This window comes from Rissa tridactyla, chromosome 10, assembly GCF_028500815.1.
Source record: "Rissa tridactyla isolate bRisTri1 chromosome 10, bRisTri1.patW.cur.20221130, whole genome shotgun sequence".
Classification (NCBI taxonomy): domain Eukaryota; kingdom Metazoa; phylum Chordata; class Aves; order Charadriiformes; family Laridae; genus Rissa; species Rissa tridactyla.
Genome location: NC_071475.1, coordinates 22055345 through 22071017, shown reverse-complemented (window position 1 = coordinate 22071017; position 15673 = coordinate 22055345). Strand labels below are relative to the sequence as shown.

General features: G+C 39.5%; 2 protein-coding genes across 5 annotated transcripts in view; one reads left to right on the top strand and one right to left on the bottom strand.

The window, feature by feature from the left end:
- Window positions 1-15673, bottom strand: part of SYN2 (synapsin II) — a 195429-nt gene that overhangs the window by 32867 nt on the left and 146889 nt on the right. Inside the window, exons 7-9 of the mRNA XM_054216069.1 lie at window positions 14490-14632; window positions 9118-9192; window positions 4979-5081 (exon numbers count right to left, since the gene is read on the bottom strand). Of these exons, the coding sequence (XP_054072044.1) occupies window positions 4979-5081; window positions 9118-9192; window positions 14490-14632 (321 nt within the window). The remainder of the gene's footprint in view (window positions 1-4978; window positions 5082-9117; window positions 9193-14489; window positions 14633-15673) is intronic.
- TIMP4 (TIMP metallopeptidase inhibitor 4) overlaps window positions 1-15673 on the top strand; it is a 123148-nt gene that overhangs the window by 62811 nt on the left and 44664 nt on the right. The gene's annotated exons all lie outside the window — the stretch shown is intronic.

Genomic DNA, 15673 nt, shown 5'->3' with positions numbered 1-15673 from the left:
GACTGTCTGTGAGGCCTCTTTAAAGGATTCTGTTGCATTTGTTCTCTTTTACTGCATTCATCATCACCATATGAGCTTCTGTTTAGTTTCCCAGAGGTTTGGTTTTCCAAGAATGAATTATGACAGATAATGTTCACTGGAGTCAGAAACATGAGCAATGCTCAAGTACCTGTTCCTTCTAGCATTAAAACTACAGAAATATTAATTTAAAAAGGGAAAGATTAAAAGTCCTTCTTCTGTTTAAGACTTTAAAGTTTAATGGACCTTAATTTGATGACTTATTAGCAAGAATTGGTGAGACAGTTAAAAAGCTCTATGTTGCAATGATGTCTTAGTAAAATTCTTGTTTCTACAGCTTCTTTCTGGCATGATGATGCTTGGCAGCTGAGTATTCCCACTGAGGTGGAAAGAAGAGACACTAAATGAATAGCTCAGATTGTTACACAGAACAATAACTTGACCTTCCTCCTGATCAACCTCATAATCCTTCCTTTTAGCTAACTGATTCTTTGATGAGTTCATTGCTCCCTAGTAGGAGCTTGGAGGTAGTTTGGAGTATAGCAGTAAAAGACAAGAGAAGGTCATTTCTTCCAGGGAACAACCTTTAGAAAACCATGTTCTTTTAAAAGTCAGTTACCTCTTACAGCCCCATCTAAGAAAACCGTAGAGAGCTTACAGCTTCATAGAAAAACAGAGGTTGTGTTATGTTTGAATAACATTATGACTTCAATATTTTGTCCTTCCTGCCTTCAGACAAATTGGTCTGGATTTTTTTCCTGGGGATGTATAAGGTATCCCTCAACTGCATAGCAAGAAGGCACAAATGGACAGCCTTCAAAATTCCCCTGGGAGTAGTATTTTATAGCAATGTGGAAAGATGAATAGTACATTAAAATTTATCCTTTTTATAATGTTTGGGAAATAATAGTAGTATTGGCTTCAGCTCGTTCAAATGACTAGAACTATCTAGGTTGGCTATAGAAATATGAGGAAGCTGATGCACAAACTCGAACTGAGGAGCCAAGCCAAATCTACAAAATAGACCCAAATCTAGCACTCAAAGCTATAAAAAGTGAGAAGCTGTACTTACACTCCAATTCTTGGGTTTTTATTACATTGAGACTGACTTGGTCACAGGAACATGCACATCGCATGAAGGAGACATCCAAGAGAAGCGAACAGTAATAAAGATCTGTATATTTCTTTATTTCATAACAAGGTCTATGTACACAGAAATTGTCTAGAACTATACTTCAGTGTCACTAAACATCCTTAATTTTTTTTCTTTCATTTTAGTTCTCTAGTTCTTCCATGTTATTACTGAATAGTCATTACTCACACACAGCAAGCACACTTTGCATAACTTGAATAGCCACGAGGCTTTAAAAGAAGAGTAAGTTATTTAAAAATTATCCTTTTAATCAAATATATATAGAAGAGAACCTATTAGAGAAACTAAAACAGAAAAAAATGTTTACCCTTCTTGGAGAAGTGGGGCATGATGACTGGATCTAACATTAAGAACCAACACATTCTTACCTGCAATGTAAGCGTACTGTACTAGAGCACAGATAAAGAATCACTCTACAGTGGTGTTTTTTAAGAAGTACAGCTAGAACATTAGATTCATGAGGCACAATGTTGTACCGATTCTCTAATATCAGCCACAGGTACAATTTATTGCTCCATGGTTTTGGGGAATAAAAGAAAGCAGAATGTTAAACCAAGGAATGACAAAATAACCATCACAAAGCAGTTGAATGACGACACCACTAAAATAATAAAATTTTCACTATAGGATAAAAAAGGAAAGGAAAGGACAATGTGAAATTACTTAATAACCTTCCAGAAACAGTCACATGAAAAGTCATTTACGTGTTCTATTTTCTAGCCTTAGTTTAGAATGGATTTTTGCAAGCAGTTGAGCTATTACATGTAATACTTAGACACTGTAGGTATTTTAAAACTATTGTCTTGGATTATGCATGTCCTAAAGCTCTTGCTGAACACCTTCGTCAAAACATGTACTATGTACTAAGCAGTTATTCCTGTAAAATGCTGCTCTCCCAACCTTACTACAGAAAATCCCCTGAAGCTGATTTCTGTCTAGAACGCTGAGTATATGAAGGATACTTAGTGTAATTCTACCCTAATTCACATTTGCTCCGAAGCTGGATGACATACATGTATGCATTCCTGTTGGTGGTTACACCGGTTGAACGCTCAAACTGAAAAATCAGGAAGAACATATCTGGATACGTTCTTTCATACATTAGGAAGTTTGTACGTTTCTTGTCAGATCGCATCTGCCAAATGAAAGTGTCAGTAATACAGAAGCTTCCGGTTTTGCAGTAGGTGTTAGCAGTCACCGTGAAAACATGAGCAGAGGTTTCAGTATGGGACTGCGACTGGAGTGTAAACCCAGTAGTTACGGACCGGTCGTGCTGCTCGGCTACTGGTTCTTGATTGCAGTATGTACACGCTTTAACAACACATTTATTTTCCTATGCTGAAAGTACACAAAAGGTGAAAATTTTTCCTATACTGGAGCAGACGGTCTTGCACTCTTCACTGTATCACAGAATTACAGCGCAGTAACTGTTAAAATTATAGTGTAATAACTGTTGATGTAAGCTGTCTGTTTAGTAGCAAACGATCCTAAGTTTTACAGATGTTCTGTTGGATGTGAACTTTGCAAACAATTCTACATTTCAATGCCTTATCCGGATTCTAAATATTCTTGCTGATGAGCATTACCATCTTCCAAACAATTCAGCTGATTCTGTAGAACAGCAAGAATTATCACGCTTCTATCCACTGTTTCTTCTAATTGCAACATCTATTATGTACACTACTTAAAATGCTCTATATACCCAGTTCCTCATGTATCCCGCAGTTCTCAGAATTCTGTTTGCTTAAAAGTATGACTGTATCTGGCATGGAAAATTAGGGGATTTGTCCAGAAGTGGGAAGTGAGGTACTCTGTTGGTCCTTTATAGAATTTGCACTGGCTATTTCATTTTCAAATAACTGCTGCCCCTTCTCCTCCTACCCAGCAGACCTCCCAGGCCTGATGCCGGAATTCCGTTGTGTACCTGACTTTCAGTGGAGGCTGGTGATTCTTGCTGGCTTTGCTCAAAAATTTGCAAAATTGTGCAATATCAAAAAGGTGGAAACAGTTGAGTTTGGTGAATGAAAGCGCAGTGCATTTGGTCTGGCAGGAATTTGCTAACTGAGGAATGCAAGAGAAGTGTCAACTGTTTAAATAAAGGAGACATCTCGATTCCATTGGAAGCAGAAAAGGTCCAACCATGTTTGTACATGGTTGTACAGACATATACAAGAGCAGGATGAAAAGAAACTAGGGAATAAAAGAGATTGGTAGGAGGGACCAAGTAGTGTGGGTTGATACCAATAAATTCTCAGGCTGGATTAAAGCCAGCCAAATCAGCATAAACTATCTCAAATGTAATGAATTTAGATAGATGGGTGCATGTGGAAAGTGCCGAGGCCCATCCTCTGAGACACTTAGGGGCTACGGGAGCTGCAGAGTATCCTACAAAGCTTTACGTGGCATATGGGAGGCTGAAAACCCAATTTTTGGAGAGGAGCTTGCTTGTGAGCAGAAATCGATGCCTTCCCTGTCAGCAGCAATGTCCGAGATACACCCATGGCCACAGCCAAGCTGTGATGTAGCACACATGACAAAGCTTATGTTCAGGGATTTCCTCTATATTGTAGCATCACAAGACAGAGTAGTCTGTTTTCAGGAAAATACTTTTTTTTCACTCTTTCAAATCTCAGCCAGATTTCACTGGGTGCAGCATTACAGATGTAACAGGAATCCCGGGGTGCGGCGGCGGGGAAGGGCTGCACTATATGAAGGAGCAACAGAAGAGATTTAGTATGGAATCCTAAATTGCATGCTACAGTGAGTTTTGATACAATAGGACACATTAAGTTCTGGTTTGGCCCGGCGGACCGAGGAAACAGGATTTCTTGACGTCTTCTTCAGCTTCTCAGGAGGGAGTGATGAATCCTGTTTGTTTTGCTGAAGGTTTACTGCTGCAAACTGCTCAATCCTTTAAAGTGCTATTGATTGATTCGGGAATTATTAGCAATTGCAATAGCGATAAATAAATTTGTGAAAAGAGAAGAAAATTCATAGAGCTGTTTAACACCGTGACAAAACAAAGATTTTTACTTCTGCAAAGCTCTTCTGTTCTAAATGGATACGAATAACTAGAGGGGGTCAGTCCATAATCTTCCGATTACTCTCACGGGTTAGAAAAAATACTCTTACTTTTGCTTTAGCGAATATCAACCTCTTTTGGAGTAAGGAGATTCTGAAGATCCTTGCCTATCTCCCAAATAAAATTCTAAGAACGGAAGATGTTGAAGAAATCCTGAATTGTGTGATAGGCAAGTAAGGATATCTTGTTTTATGGCTAGACAGTTATATTTATCCATAATAAGGTAAATGAGAAACACAAACTTTTAAAAATTATCTACAGCAGAAACTTTTGATTCATGAGGAATCAGAGGTAACATTTAGGCAAGAAAAAAGTAAAGTTGTTTCCACTTCATTCTTAATTTCCCTTTCCATGTAAAGGTATAATTTTGTTGGGGTTCCCTTGGGATAGTGCTATCTATAAACCTTCCAGGAAAAACTGGTAAGCCTGCTCAGGAAAGAAATCATAAGGGTTGGGAAAATGTGACATCCACATTTGGTTTTGTTTTGTAGTTTGTGTACATTTCCTCAAACACTAAAAGACATTACCATATATATGGTTACATTTTCCAGCAAGTGTTACCACTAACTTGGACGTGTGGCTTTGTATTATGATCTAAACATTGCTCAAAAATACGCAGCCTTTCCTGAAACACAAATAGGCCAATGCCTAACTATCACAAATGTTCTTTACTTGTGCGTTTGTAATATATAAAAGCATATATGGAAAAAAGTAGGATTGCTTACCTCAAAAATATAATCTTTTCCATCCTTTCCATGTACAGCTTTGACCGCACAGATGTCCAAACCACCAAATATTTCAGAACAGGTGTCAACCCAAAGCTTGTACCTGTTTCACAAAAAGAATTTTTTTCTGTGAGTATCTCATCAGGCTCTTGTTTTCCTACAGGCTTAACCATGTATTTTATATAACGTTTGCTCTAAATTCAGAATTTTCACTATCTTGTCAGTTTTACTGAATTTGTATTTCCCAGAACAGTAGCTCAGACATACTGGCCTGACTACTTTTCCCAGCAGAATCCAGAGAAGCTGTGTCTCTCTATCCTGACCTAGTCTTATGCTGGATTCCGTCCCAGTTTATATTGGTCCAAACAGGTGTCTGCTCTAAACTGCGAGGAACCTGAAGATAAGATTTGCTGGAGGACAAAGAGCATTTAGCTGTACCCCATCCTGCACTTCCAGTGCCCCCGTGCCAGTCCAGCCTGCCACCTGTGGCTGTACTTTACGTGAGAACTCCACAGAAGCCGCATTTATCACCCGACCAGTTTTGGTGGCTTCGGCGACGCCAAGGGGTTTTAGACAGTAGGGAAAAGGGCTTCTGTTTTCCTGTGAAATTCAAACTTGTGCATCTGTGCGGAGATCCAGGTGTGACAATCCTCTGGCCTATTATGCTTGGTAGTGTACTTAATTATGGATGGGTTTTATTCTTTTATCAGAAAAAAATAGAACGAGCACCTACGTCTTTAATTACAGCCCCAACTGTATTGCACAGTAGCAATGATAGCTTCTTAGGTACATCACTGAACGAGGCAAAAGAAGAATCAAGACAAAATAACCCTTAAGACGATGCGAGAGAAACAGACGTATGACACTACGTAGAACTTATGCAGCATGCAGACAAGGATAACGTTCTTCATGTAGGGTTATAGGCAACTACAGTAAAAATTCAACAGAAATGTAAAGAATCATGAGGAATTCTACAACTCCTAAAAAAGCTAGTGTTTCACACAGTATTGAATGTAAGAACTCCTCCATTTCATTTCTAACCTCATTGTAAGAAATACAGACTGAGGAACGGGCAGTTTATGCATTCTACATGCAGTTAATGTGATTAATTTTTTTTGCATGAAGAGCTTTATCGATCCTATGAAGAGAGAGATCTTCTGATTAACAAGGGAATGAAGTGGGACCTTCTAGAAAAAGGGAAGCAATTCCTGTGATCCAGAACAGTGATCGCAGTTCCACCAACTAAAGGACATGTTTTGCTTAAAAAAAACAAACAGTTTTAAAGCAGCCATTTATCATAAACTTTTTCCTCTTTCCCTGGTTAGCATTTGAGTATAAACGAGAGCTATTTCCTTTTACAGACCCCCTCCTGCTCCAGCCTTTAAGCCATGATGATAGATTTGCCACATCATAGTATTTTCCATTGCAAAAAACTGGATGTAATAAACATAGCATTTGACTTCATCGCAGGATCAAAGGAAACTCGCTGTTGGGCTGAGAGTTTTATTCATGTATAAATATCTTCAGTAATAGTATCCCTTCCAAGTAAACTCATTAGGTCACATTCTTTATGTTTTCTAATATCAAGCTCTGTTCCAGTGGAAAAGTTTTCCTTTTAACCAGAATACAAAGAAATTGATACAACTGTTTGAAAAAATCCTGATGGTAATATTTTAGCAATTAAAATAATTTTTTTCCTGTGAGAAACATATTTTTTGTCCAAAAGGAGAGGGTTTTTTTGGATGCCTGACAATTTCAACATCTGTAGATGCACTGACTGACTGGACTGCTTGCATGCACTTGCGTATAAATAACATTTTTTTGGCTGTAAAATACCAACATGTATCTTAGAAAGTCAGGAGGACAGCAAACTTGTCTTTAGCAGTAAATACTGGACTTTATATGAAAAAAAAAAAAGAGGACATTTTCTTTAAAATAGCAAAACATCAATCAGATCTATGAAAGCATTTTTAATAGTCTGTCTTCTGCCAACAAACACAGAGCTGGAAAAATACAGTTACATTTGAAAAGAGAGGTCTTGGATGGCCTAGCCTGTTGTGTTTGAAACCCAAGGCTTGCACATTAGGTTTGTCAGAGGTCACGGTGCCTTTTTTCCCAGAGCCAATATAACGTGCAGCCTTAGAACTGGGAGATAACAAGGTATCGTTCCTCACGTGGCTGACGTGAGCTGGCTGGTGTGCCAGCCGAGGTGTGCGCAATTAGCACAGGTCTCCGTTATTCTGGTCCCACCTAGGGAGCGGTGCCTCTCTGAAACAGAGGGGTTGATAAGAGTACGTAAGACTGAAATGGGCTGTTCTCTGCCTCATTATTGTCCGTTACTGTGCCACATGCTTCCTGCTTTTCTAAATTTCTAGACTAAGATTTGCATTCAGTCAACAACGTCAACTCAGGCAGTGCTTTCGAAACACTTCTTCCTAATTCATGGGATGTATTACACATGAAATGCACACGTGTCAGATTTGATTGCTTTTGGTATGCCATTAAACTACTTCGGCTCTTCTGAAAACTTCAGTTTTCCCTTCTCTTCCTTGCTCTGCTTTGTGCACTTCAGGGTGTAATCAAACAAAAAGTGGGGCTGTGTGATATATACCCCCTTCTCTTATGAGAAAACATCCACCTTTTCTATGCTTTTGTCTTCAGCAGCATGGAAGAAATTTTGTTTTGTTGGGTAGTGGTCTGGTTTTTTTTTAATGAGAAAATACCTATTATGCTCTAATTATCTTACATTCAAAAATGGAAGCAGAAGCAAAGCACAGAGAGCATTTACAGTGAGGTAGGCAGGCAAGGTTAGCATTTCATACTCATCACCCATACGTGATAGTGTTTAGTTTTCCTTATGGCAAAACTAAAGTGCCTGTGTTTTTACAGAGGAATAGCTCATGGGCTGTAATTACACGCACTAAAGCACACTCTTTCTTTTCCCTCTCCGTGAAGACATAACCTCACTTTCTAAAGGAAGGTGGGAGGGGAATGAGAAAGAGAAAATACTGTGGCTCCACTCCATCCCCAGAGGGGAGATCAGTGAGGACACAGTCTAGACAGGGCTTGGACGGCAGGGACTTGTAATTCCCGGCTTAGTTGTTTTCACCTTTCTCAGGGCAGGCAATGGTTCAGTTCCTCTGTCTCCCTCAGCTCGTAAGAGGGACCAAGTCATAGGTTCCAGACTTAAAAAAAAAACAACACAAAAACACCTGAAAAAGACTACTGTTGAAGTTTAAAACACCTTTTAAATTACATTTTTATCGTACAAAGGTTTTTCAGCTTCCACCGGTAGCAACCTTTGGAGAAGCTGAACACAAGAAAATTCATAGCCATCAAAAAGCCTCACAGATTATTTTGCAGGGAAACGAGTTCTACATGGTGGCGGGGGGGAACTTGGAGCAACTGAGCGGAATTGAGAGGAGAGTCCTGTCAATAGAAGCCCTGAGCATCAAGATGCAAGGAGAATGCTTTTGATTGGATTGCAAAAGGTTGCCAGCAGAAGGATGGGACAAAAAAAGAAAAGTACAGTAAAACCTAAGTACAGAGCCAGAATGATGACAGGAGGGAAATAAGCTTCAGTATGTCCCAGCATCTGGGTAAAAAGCCTCACAGTGCAGTTTAGCGGAAATTTCAAAAATGAAAAATAAGCAATTTAGCAGGATTGAAAGTAGAAAAGAGAAATACGATTTAAATAGGCAAAGTTAAGAATAGATTGCTTGGTTGTAACAGGTAATGTAGCGGGAGAAAAGTTTAAAATACAGTGGCACGAGCTAAGACTGTTAGGTAAAAGAGGGCAAATGAACCTGAGGAAATGACTGGTAAGTTGAATCTGAAAAATGGAATTTATTGAAGGGAATTCCAGTAGTTTTCTAGGTACAGACAGGGATGTAGGAACCCAAGGACACACGTAAGCCCCTCAGGCTGGTACTGAGTTCGGGGTAGTTAACTGAGACAAGTCATATGGAAACGCCTGGCTCATGTTCCTTCATCTAATTCAAAGGGGTTTTTCCAAAACGAATGGGAAACGTGCATTTACTGTGAATTGCACATCAACAATGTGAATTTTTACAAATGCATTTAAAATAAAATCCCATTAATTTTTTTTTAAATTACCTTTTACATGAGACTTGACTTACTTATCTGACATAGCAATTTGTTCCAGCATTGCAGAGCCCGTGTTTGTCTTCCAGTTTCCAGATATGGAAGTTCTCCTGAAAGGGGGAAAATATTACAAAGACAAGCAGTGGTTTTACATTTTCGTTCTCTCTTAAATGACTCTGATTTTGACATGAATACTATAGCAATATTTACACCTTTTTCATATCTGGCAGCATACAACAGAACATCTAAAACGCGAAGAATTCCAACAGGCATCGCAATCGTCAGTAATACTCACTTCACTGTAGGCATGAAGTATGAGAGTGCTGTGAAATTTCTGTTCCCCCTTTATTCATTTAAGACTTTTTTTAAAAAAACCAAGCCTACTATGATTAAGTGAAAGTGTTAGCAATAAGCTGTTATCAGTTATAAATGGTTTGAGTAGCCTGGAACATACTATTACTGCAAATGTCAAGCAACTGAGGCTTCAGCTTCTCGTTTCAAATCCACACCACTGCAGAGTGAGGTCCCAGCACTTGAAAATCAACACATCTATCCTTTTAATATCTCCAAAGCGACCTCAGCTCTGGTTTAGAGATGGATTTTGGTTTGTCCTCCAGTTTTCACTCTTTGCTAGTTTACTAATATAATCCAACCAGTTTATGTCAAGGTTTGAGCCCACCATCTTTTATTTACCTCTAAGAAAAAAGAAAATCATATAAAGCTTTTTCTCCTCAAACCTTAGGATTGCTACCAGGGCTGGGAAGATTACTCTTTTCTGAAATCTAAATGCTGTATTGGGAAATAAGCTAAGGATACAAATTACAAAGTGTTTCCAGTTAGTAAAATAATAGGAACATCTGTAAGGTATTAAAAGTATATTAGGCAGCAGCTATAGTTTTCTCTCCATTTTTCTATTAACCTAATTACGAGGGTCAGTAGCAATTGTGGGGGAATGTTGACTCTTCTATGGGAGCCTCAGAAAGTGAGCTGAATTTTAGAGCACACAGTTCTTGTAAGGTGCCGTAGTCTTTGTTGACGTGCGAGAAACTAGCGGAAGGGGAAGGTGCATGTTGAGTGCTGTGCGTAAGGGAACTTTGCCCAGTAATAAGGCTCTTTTGTGATTTCTGCTTCATTTTTCCAATGATATTTATTTTTAAGTGTGTACTTGCACATTAAAAATTTTAAGTTGATTACTATTGTACACACATTCTGCATCAGAGAGATAACACCTCACAAATCTCGATTCAACTCTATTGCAGACTTCTCAAAGGCATTAATTAGCATGTGCTATTTCAGGTGTCATTTAGGAAGCAAGATGTGACCAAGTCAGAAAAAAATACCCAAAAAATTGTCCTGAAGACTTTTAGGAAGTATTTAGTTCAAGACTCTCAGCTGCACTGATGTACTCTCAGCACTACTGACTAGAGGAGAGAAGACGGTTTGCTTTAAGCCATGCTTTCACTCCACAGCGTGAAAGGTCCCCTTTTGAAGGTGAAGCAGTGTGACGACTGGATGCTTGGCCGGCTGTATGGATGCTGTAGGGACCAGATGAGGCTGGAGAGGAATGCTATGGACACAGACCTCAACAGCTTGTGGGCCGGAGCCGTCGATGCTAAGTCTGTCACACAGCAGAACTCCAAAGGAATGGGAGTTCCATTAGACCATGGATAAGTGATAGAAAAGGACCCGACCAGACAAACTGGCGCTTTAAGCCTTAGATGTGATGTCTGTAATTCGTATATGATTTCCTCTGCTGAAACACGTAGGTTTCCCACCCTTCTTCATGTCCGTTCTGATAATTGCTAAGGGTCTTTCACATTGTTATTTCCTTCTCTTTAATAAATACTGAATAATATAGAAAACAACTCCTGACACTTCTAAGTGCTTTACACTTAGGCTTAACATGTTTTCACTTGATTTGGTCTACGCAAAGAAGGAAGAACTGTTTTAAATTGGGGAAAACCGAGTTATGATTACTAAAAACAATTCATAGTAACTTGAGCTTCCCCTTTTCCAACACCTTTCTGCTTTATTTAGTACCACTGAAAGTACGCAATCCACATTGGCTGGACCAGGACTTGTCATCAGAAAAAGATGTAGAAATGTCTACCTACAATTCTTGTGTAGGCAGCCTGCTCAGTGCTTTGATTCCATAGCACTTTCTTTGTCTTCTACTTTTGTTTCACTGACCTTTTGATCAAAGTACGTTCAGTTATGGATTCAGAGTATTGCTTTTGGAGAGAAGACGGAGATGTAGTGTTTTTGTATTTCTGTTTTTCTTCATCGTGTGTGACCCTTTTAGGTCTATTTCCTTGAAGTCAGATGAATTCTGTAATGGTACCAAGTGTAGTTAAGTATGCGTCACAAAGCGTTTTGAGGAGCTGCGGTATTTAGAGGGATCCAATGTTGCATTTTGGCTATAATCTCTACTGACAGATGATAAGCACCAGTGTTTTGTGAGTCATGGATCCACTTATACCACAATTTCCCACAGAATTATAAAACTGAAGCTCTTAATAACTCTCTCTAAACTACAAAAACAAATGTTCAGCTGGTATTTTTTGTGGTGGCTCTCTAAGTACTCTGTTCCTGTGTCACAGAACAAAATGAGAACCAGCTGTAAAACAATATTCTACTGATATAATGTATATGTATGCATATGAAGAATTTTACAGACATTTGGTAAATCTTCTCTTTTTCATGACGCTTTGTAACAATGGATTGGTATTTCACTTTTTGGTGTGATTTAACTGCACGAAAGAATCTAGAGAAAAAACGATTGCTAGGCTTTTAGCATTTGGATGAACCCATAGTTTCTGAGTAGAAACTTAAAAATAAATAAAAGGTAGGAGGAACAGGCTGTCATTTTAACTTATTTTTGCTGTCCCTTAGGCCAACTGCTTCTTCTGTGAAGAAGAAACATTTACGTTTGAAAATGAGAAATTTACCATGGCTGACTCTTCCAAAATTATTCAAGAGACTGAACAGCATTTAAATTTCAAATCAAAGAAAAAAATGTAGGGTGCTCTCCTCTGAAACGGAGTGGTCTGATTTCTACCATAGGGAACGAACCATCAAGTTACTGATATTACATCTGACCGCTGGTATCTGGCAGTGTGTTGTAACCATTACGCGCTGAGCCTTATTCCTAAGCCTATTCCTCCCCACTCTGCCACTTGGGAGCTGTAAGACAGAGACAAATCAACTCTGTTTATTATGAACGACAGAGGAGGGGAGAGATGGGCAGCACTACCCAAGAAATCTGCCTGTCAAAGCACCACCAAGAGAGACAAGTACTATCCTGGCCTTGAAGAGGCAGAGGGAGTTGCACAAAAAGGTCTGAGATAGAGCAAGAAGGCTGACTGGTGACTGGAAGCAGAGGGGGAACAAGGCTGTTGAATGGCGCTGAGCAGAATAAAAGGGGCAAGGGAGAACCCGGGACAATGAAAAAGGTTAGACATTAAGGGGTGAGCACTAAGAGGACTAAGACCACTAAAAGTGGCCTGGGAAAGCAGTGGGACTGACCAAGATACGGTTTGGACAGATAGGAGAGAGGTGCGCCTGGGGTGTGGGAGTACGCTGCTATTCGGAAAAGCAGGATGGATGTCTCCAGATATGGGGCTAAAGCTGGGAAAAGCCAACAGTCTGGAACAGCAGCCTAAGACAAACAAGATGAATTGGAACTAACTTTCCTGGAGAAGCCAGGGGCTAAAAGCTGTACTTTATGATTCTTATTGCCTATAGGGAGAGGTGGAATAGACCCAACACATCTAAAATTTTGTAAGGAGCTTGAATTGCAGAGTTTCTGTCCTGCCTCACTAAGAACACTGAAAGTCACCAACAAAGGATTCCAGAAACCTCTCAATACTCGCAAGCTATTTGAGCGTTCTGCTTTGGTCACTGTGTACCGCCCAAATTCCCAACATACTGTTTTTGCAAAGTTTACATAGTTCTGGGTTCAGAAGAAAGCAGGACTGAGGGTCCATACTGCTGGATGGATCTGACCTTGGGGAACAGTATTTCCACTCAGTTGTGTGTTGTGCTTTCTTGAGGCCCCTCAGAGGTACAGTGAGAGGCTGACGGACTGTTGAGTTGTTTTAGAAAGGCCTAATCTTTGATGTTCTTTCTCAAACACCCCTTCAAGTTGTATGCCAGGAGAGGCCAGCAGTTACTAGTACAGTTTTCATCTTGTGACAGTGATGCTTTGGGGGAGAAGTCAAAAGTATGTGGTTTTCCAGTATCAACCTAAGGAGATACATTTTTCCCCTTCCCCCCACCTTGGGTAAAAGGTTCTGCTTTCTCATAGAGCTTGTTGGCTGCTTCTAAATTACTTGAAACTTAATGCTAACTTTGTCTTTTAATATTTTAAAGCATTTTAGGCATTTTCTTTAACCCAGCTCCTCCAACCTTTGCTTCTCTTAGTATTTATGGTTTGCTGGGAGTTCAGTCATTTTTACTGATAAAGAACTTGACTGTACCTTACAAATGTCAACATATAAGAAACTGCTGATCCCTCCAATGTTACCGGAGTTCCTAGAGAAATATCTTTGTGCTCGTACGTGGGTGTGCATATATAAATGCATATGTGTATTTTTATCTATGTTTTGTTATATTTTTCCTGCCTCAGAATGGCAAGCATGAGGGAACAAATACTTGAGATGATCTAACTTGTCTTAAAAACATAAATTAAATGAGGGTATGTAGGATTACATTGCTTGATAATTGAAATAGAGTAAAAATATGCATAAATACAGTTACCATAGCTCAACTACTACATGAGAACCTGTTTTGCTGCTCTAGCTTAATATTGTCTGTGAAACGGAAACACTCATTTTTAGACTCTTACATAGTCATGATCTTTAAACAAACACCTGGATTCTAAAATTAGATGAGATTTTCATCTATTTACGTGGAGGCCACTGCGAGATTAGAATTTTTCTTACATGCGTTATGTTAAAAGGAGAGTACTTTGTTCCATTAAAGTGCTAAGATTCAGGTTTGTGTGAATGAATGCCATCTAAATATCCTTAGAGGGAGACAAAAATTTCACCCTAAGTTGCTGAAAAGATACAAAAGAATCTGATTTAACAAGTTGTCTATAAAAACAAATCCCCTTCCAACCGTGCCTTTCTTTAAATGAAAAAATACACAAATGTTAGCAGGAAAACCAGTCTGGCAGGCTCACCTGTTGTCTTATTCTCCTCCTCCCAATCACAATCAACTTTAAAAAAGTCTTAATAAATGCAGACAGTCTAAAATACTGCCTTTCCAGATAGTATGACAATGGAGGCATGGAGTCATCATGGAGGCACTGCATCAGCTCAGAGACTCATCCAACGGTCTTAATCTTATTGGTGCTTATCAATTTTGAAACAAAAGGATGAAAGAATATAAGGTTTTGGCTCACATGTATGCTTTGTAGTTACTGCCTATCTTTTGGATCCTGATGTCATATTTGGAGTCTATGAAGGGTTCAGTAGTGGCGTAGGTCTGAGTAAGTGCTACCACGCTGGCTATGTCCTGAAAGTCGTAGTGGTTGTCTACCTTGATCTGTAGTCATCATACCACAAGTAAACAGCATATACAAAAGAAAAAAGAGCAATTAGGAATGAAATGCAGAATTCAGTTGCAAATGGCATTCATGAGAAGTATGCTTTTTGACAGCATCGGTTTAAAAACAAAAGGCATTGGATATTTGCTCTGATTTCCAGGTTCTGTAACAGTCCTGCACTGAAGTACCTATTTTTCTTGGCAAAATATTACCTGTTCATCTGTAGAAAGTAATTTCCAGACAGTGTAATTTTATTTTGCTTTTCAATTTTTTTAAGTGGTGATTTTTAATTTTAGATCTGCAAGCTTTAGAATTTTTTGAGGTGTGAGTGATAATAGGCAACACTAACTTATACAGAATTCTTGTTGATTCTGCAACTTGCTCATGTAACTGAATGTTCATGGAGCCCACTGTGCACTACCACATCATGCACCTCCTGGCAGGGCGGAGATGAAGGCTCATGATACTCTGCTGAGTGCGCGTTCACATGGAGCACAGAGAGCTGGATCAAGACAGCGGAACCAGCTTTTCTCATTTTCCCCACTTCTCTGCAAGGAGCCAGGCTTTCTAGGAGAAGGATTTCCTAGCTGTGGAACACTGGGCTAAGATGGTGAATGGTAATAAACCAATCAACTTTCATCTTGGAATAGGAGGGAAGTGGAAACGGGGAGAATATTGATTTAGGGGGAGAGGGAGAAGGAGACTTTGGAGGACAGAAGTGTTACTTTTGGACAGGGAGGGCACATCTCTATGGTTGACTTCAAAGAAGCTGGCTGAAATGGGGAGAAAAAGTGACAGAAGAGAAGTCTTAGGGCTGGCAGAAAATGGGAGAGGGAAACTGGAACTGCAACAACACACTGCTGTACCCAAAGTACATTTCAGAAAGGTGAGGAAAGGAGGCAGGGATTACTATTTCTCATGTTATCTAGTATTAGGAGAGTTTGCAACTCCTTGCAAGCCCAGCGTCTTGTTACTTCCACTGTCACCTGGTAGGTACAAGGGCGCCTGTGGGCCAGAGCGCCACCGCTGTGAGACGGGAC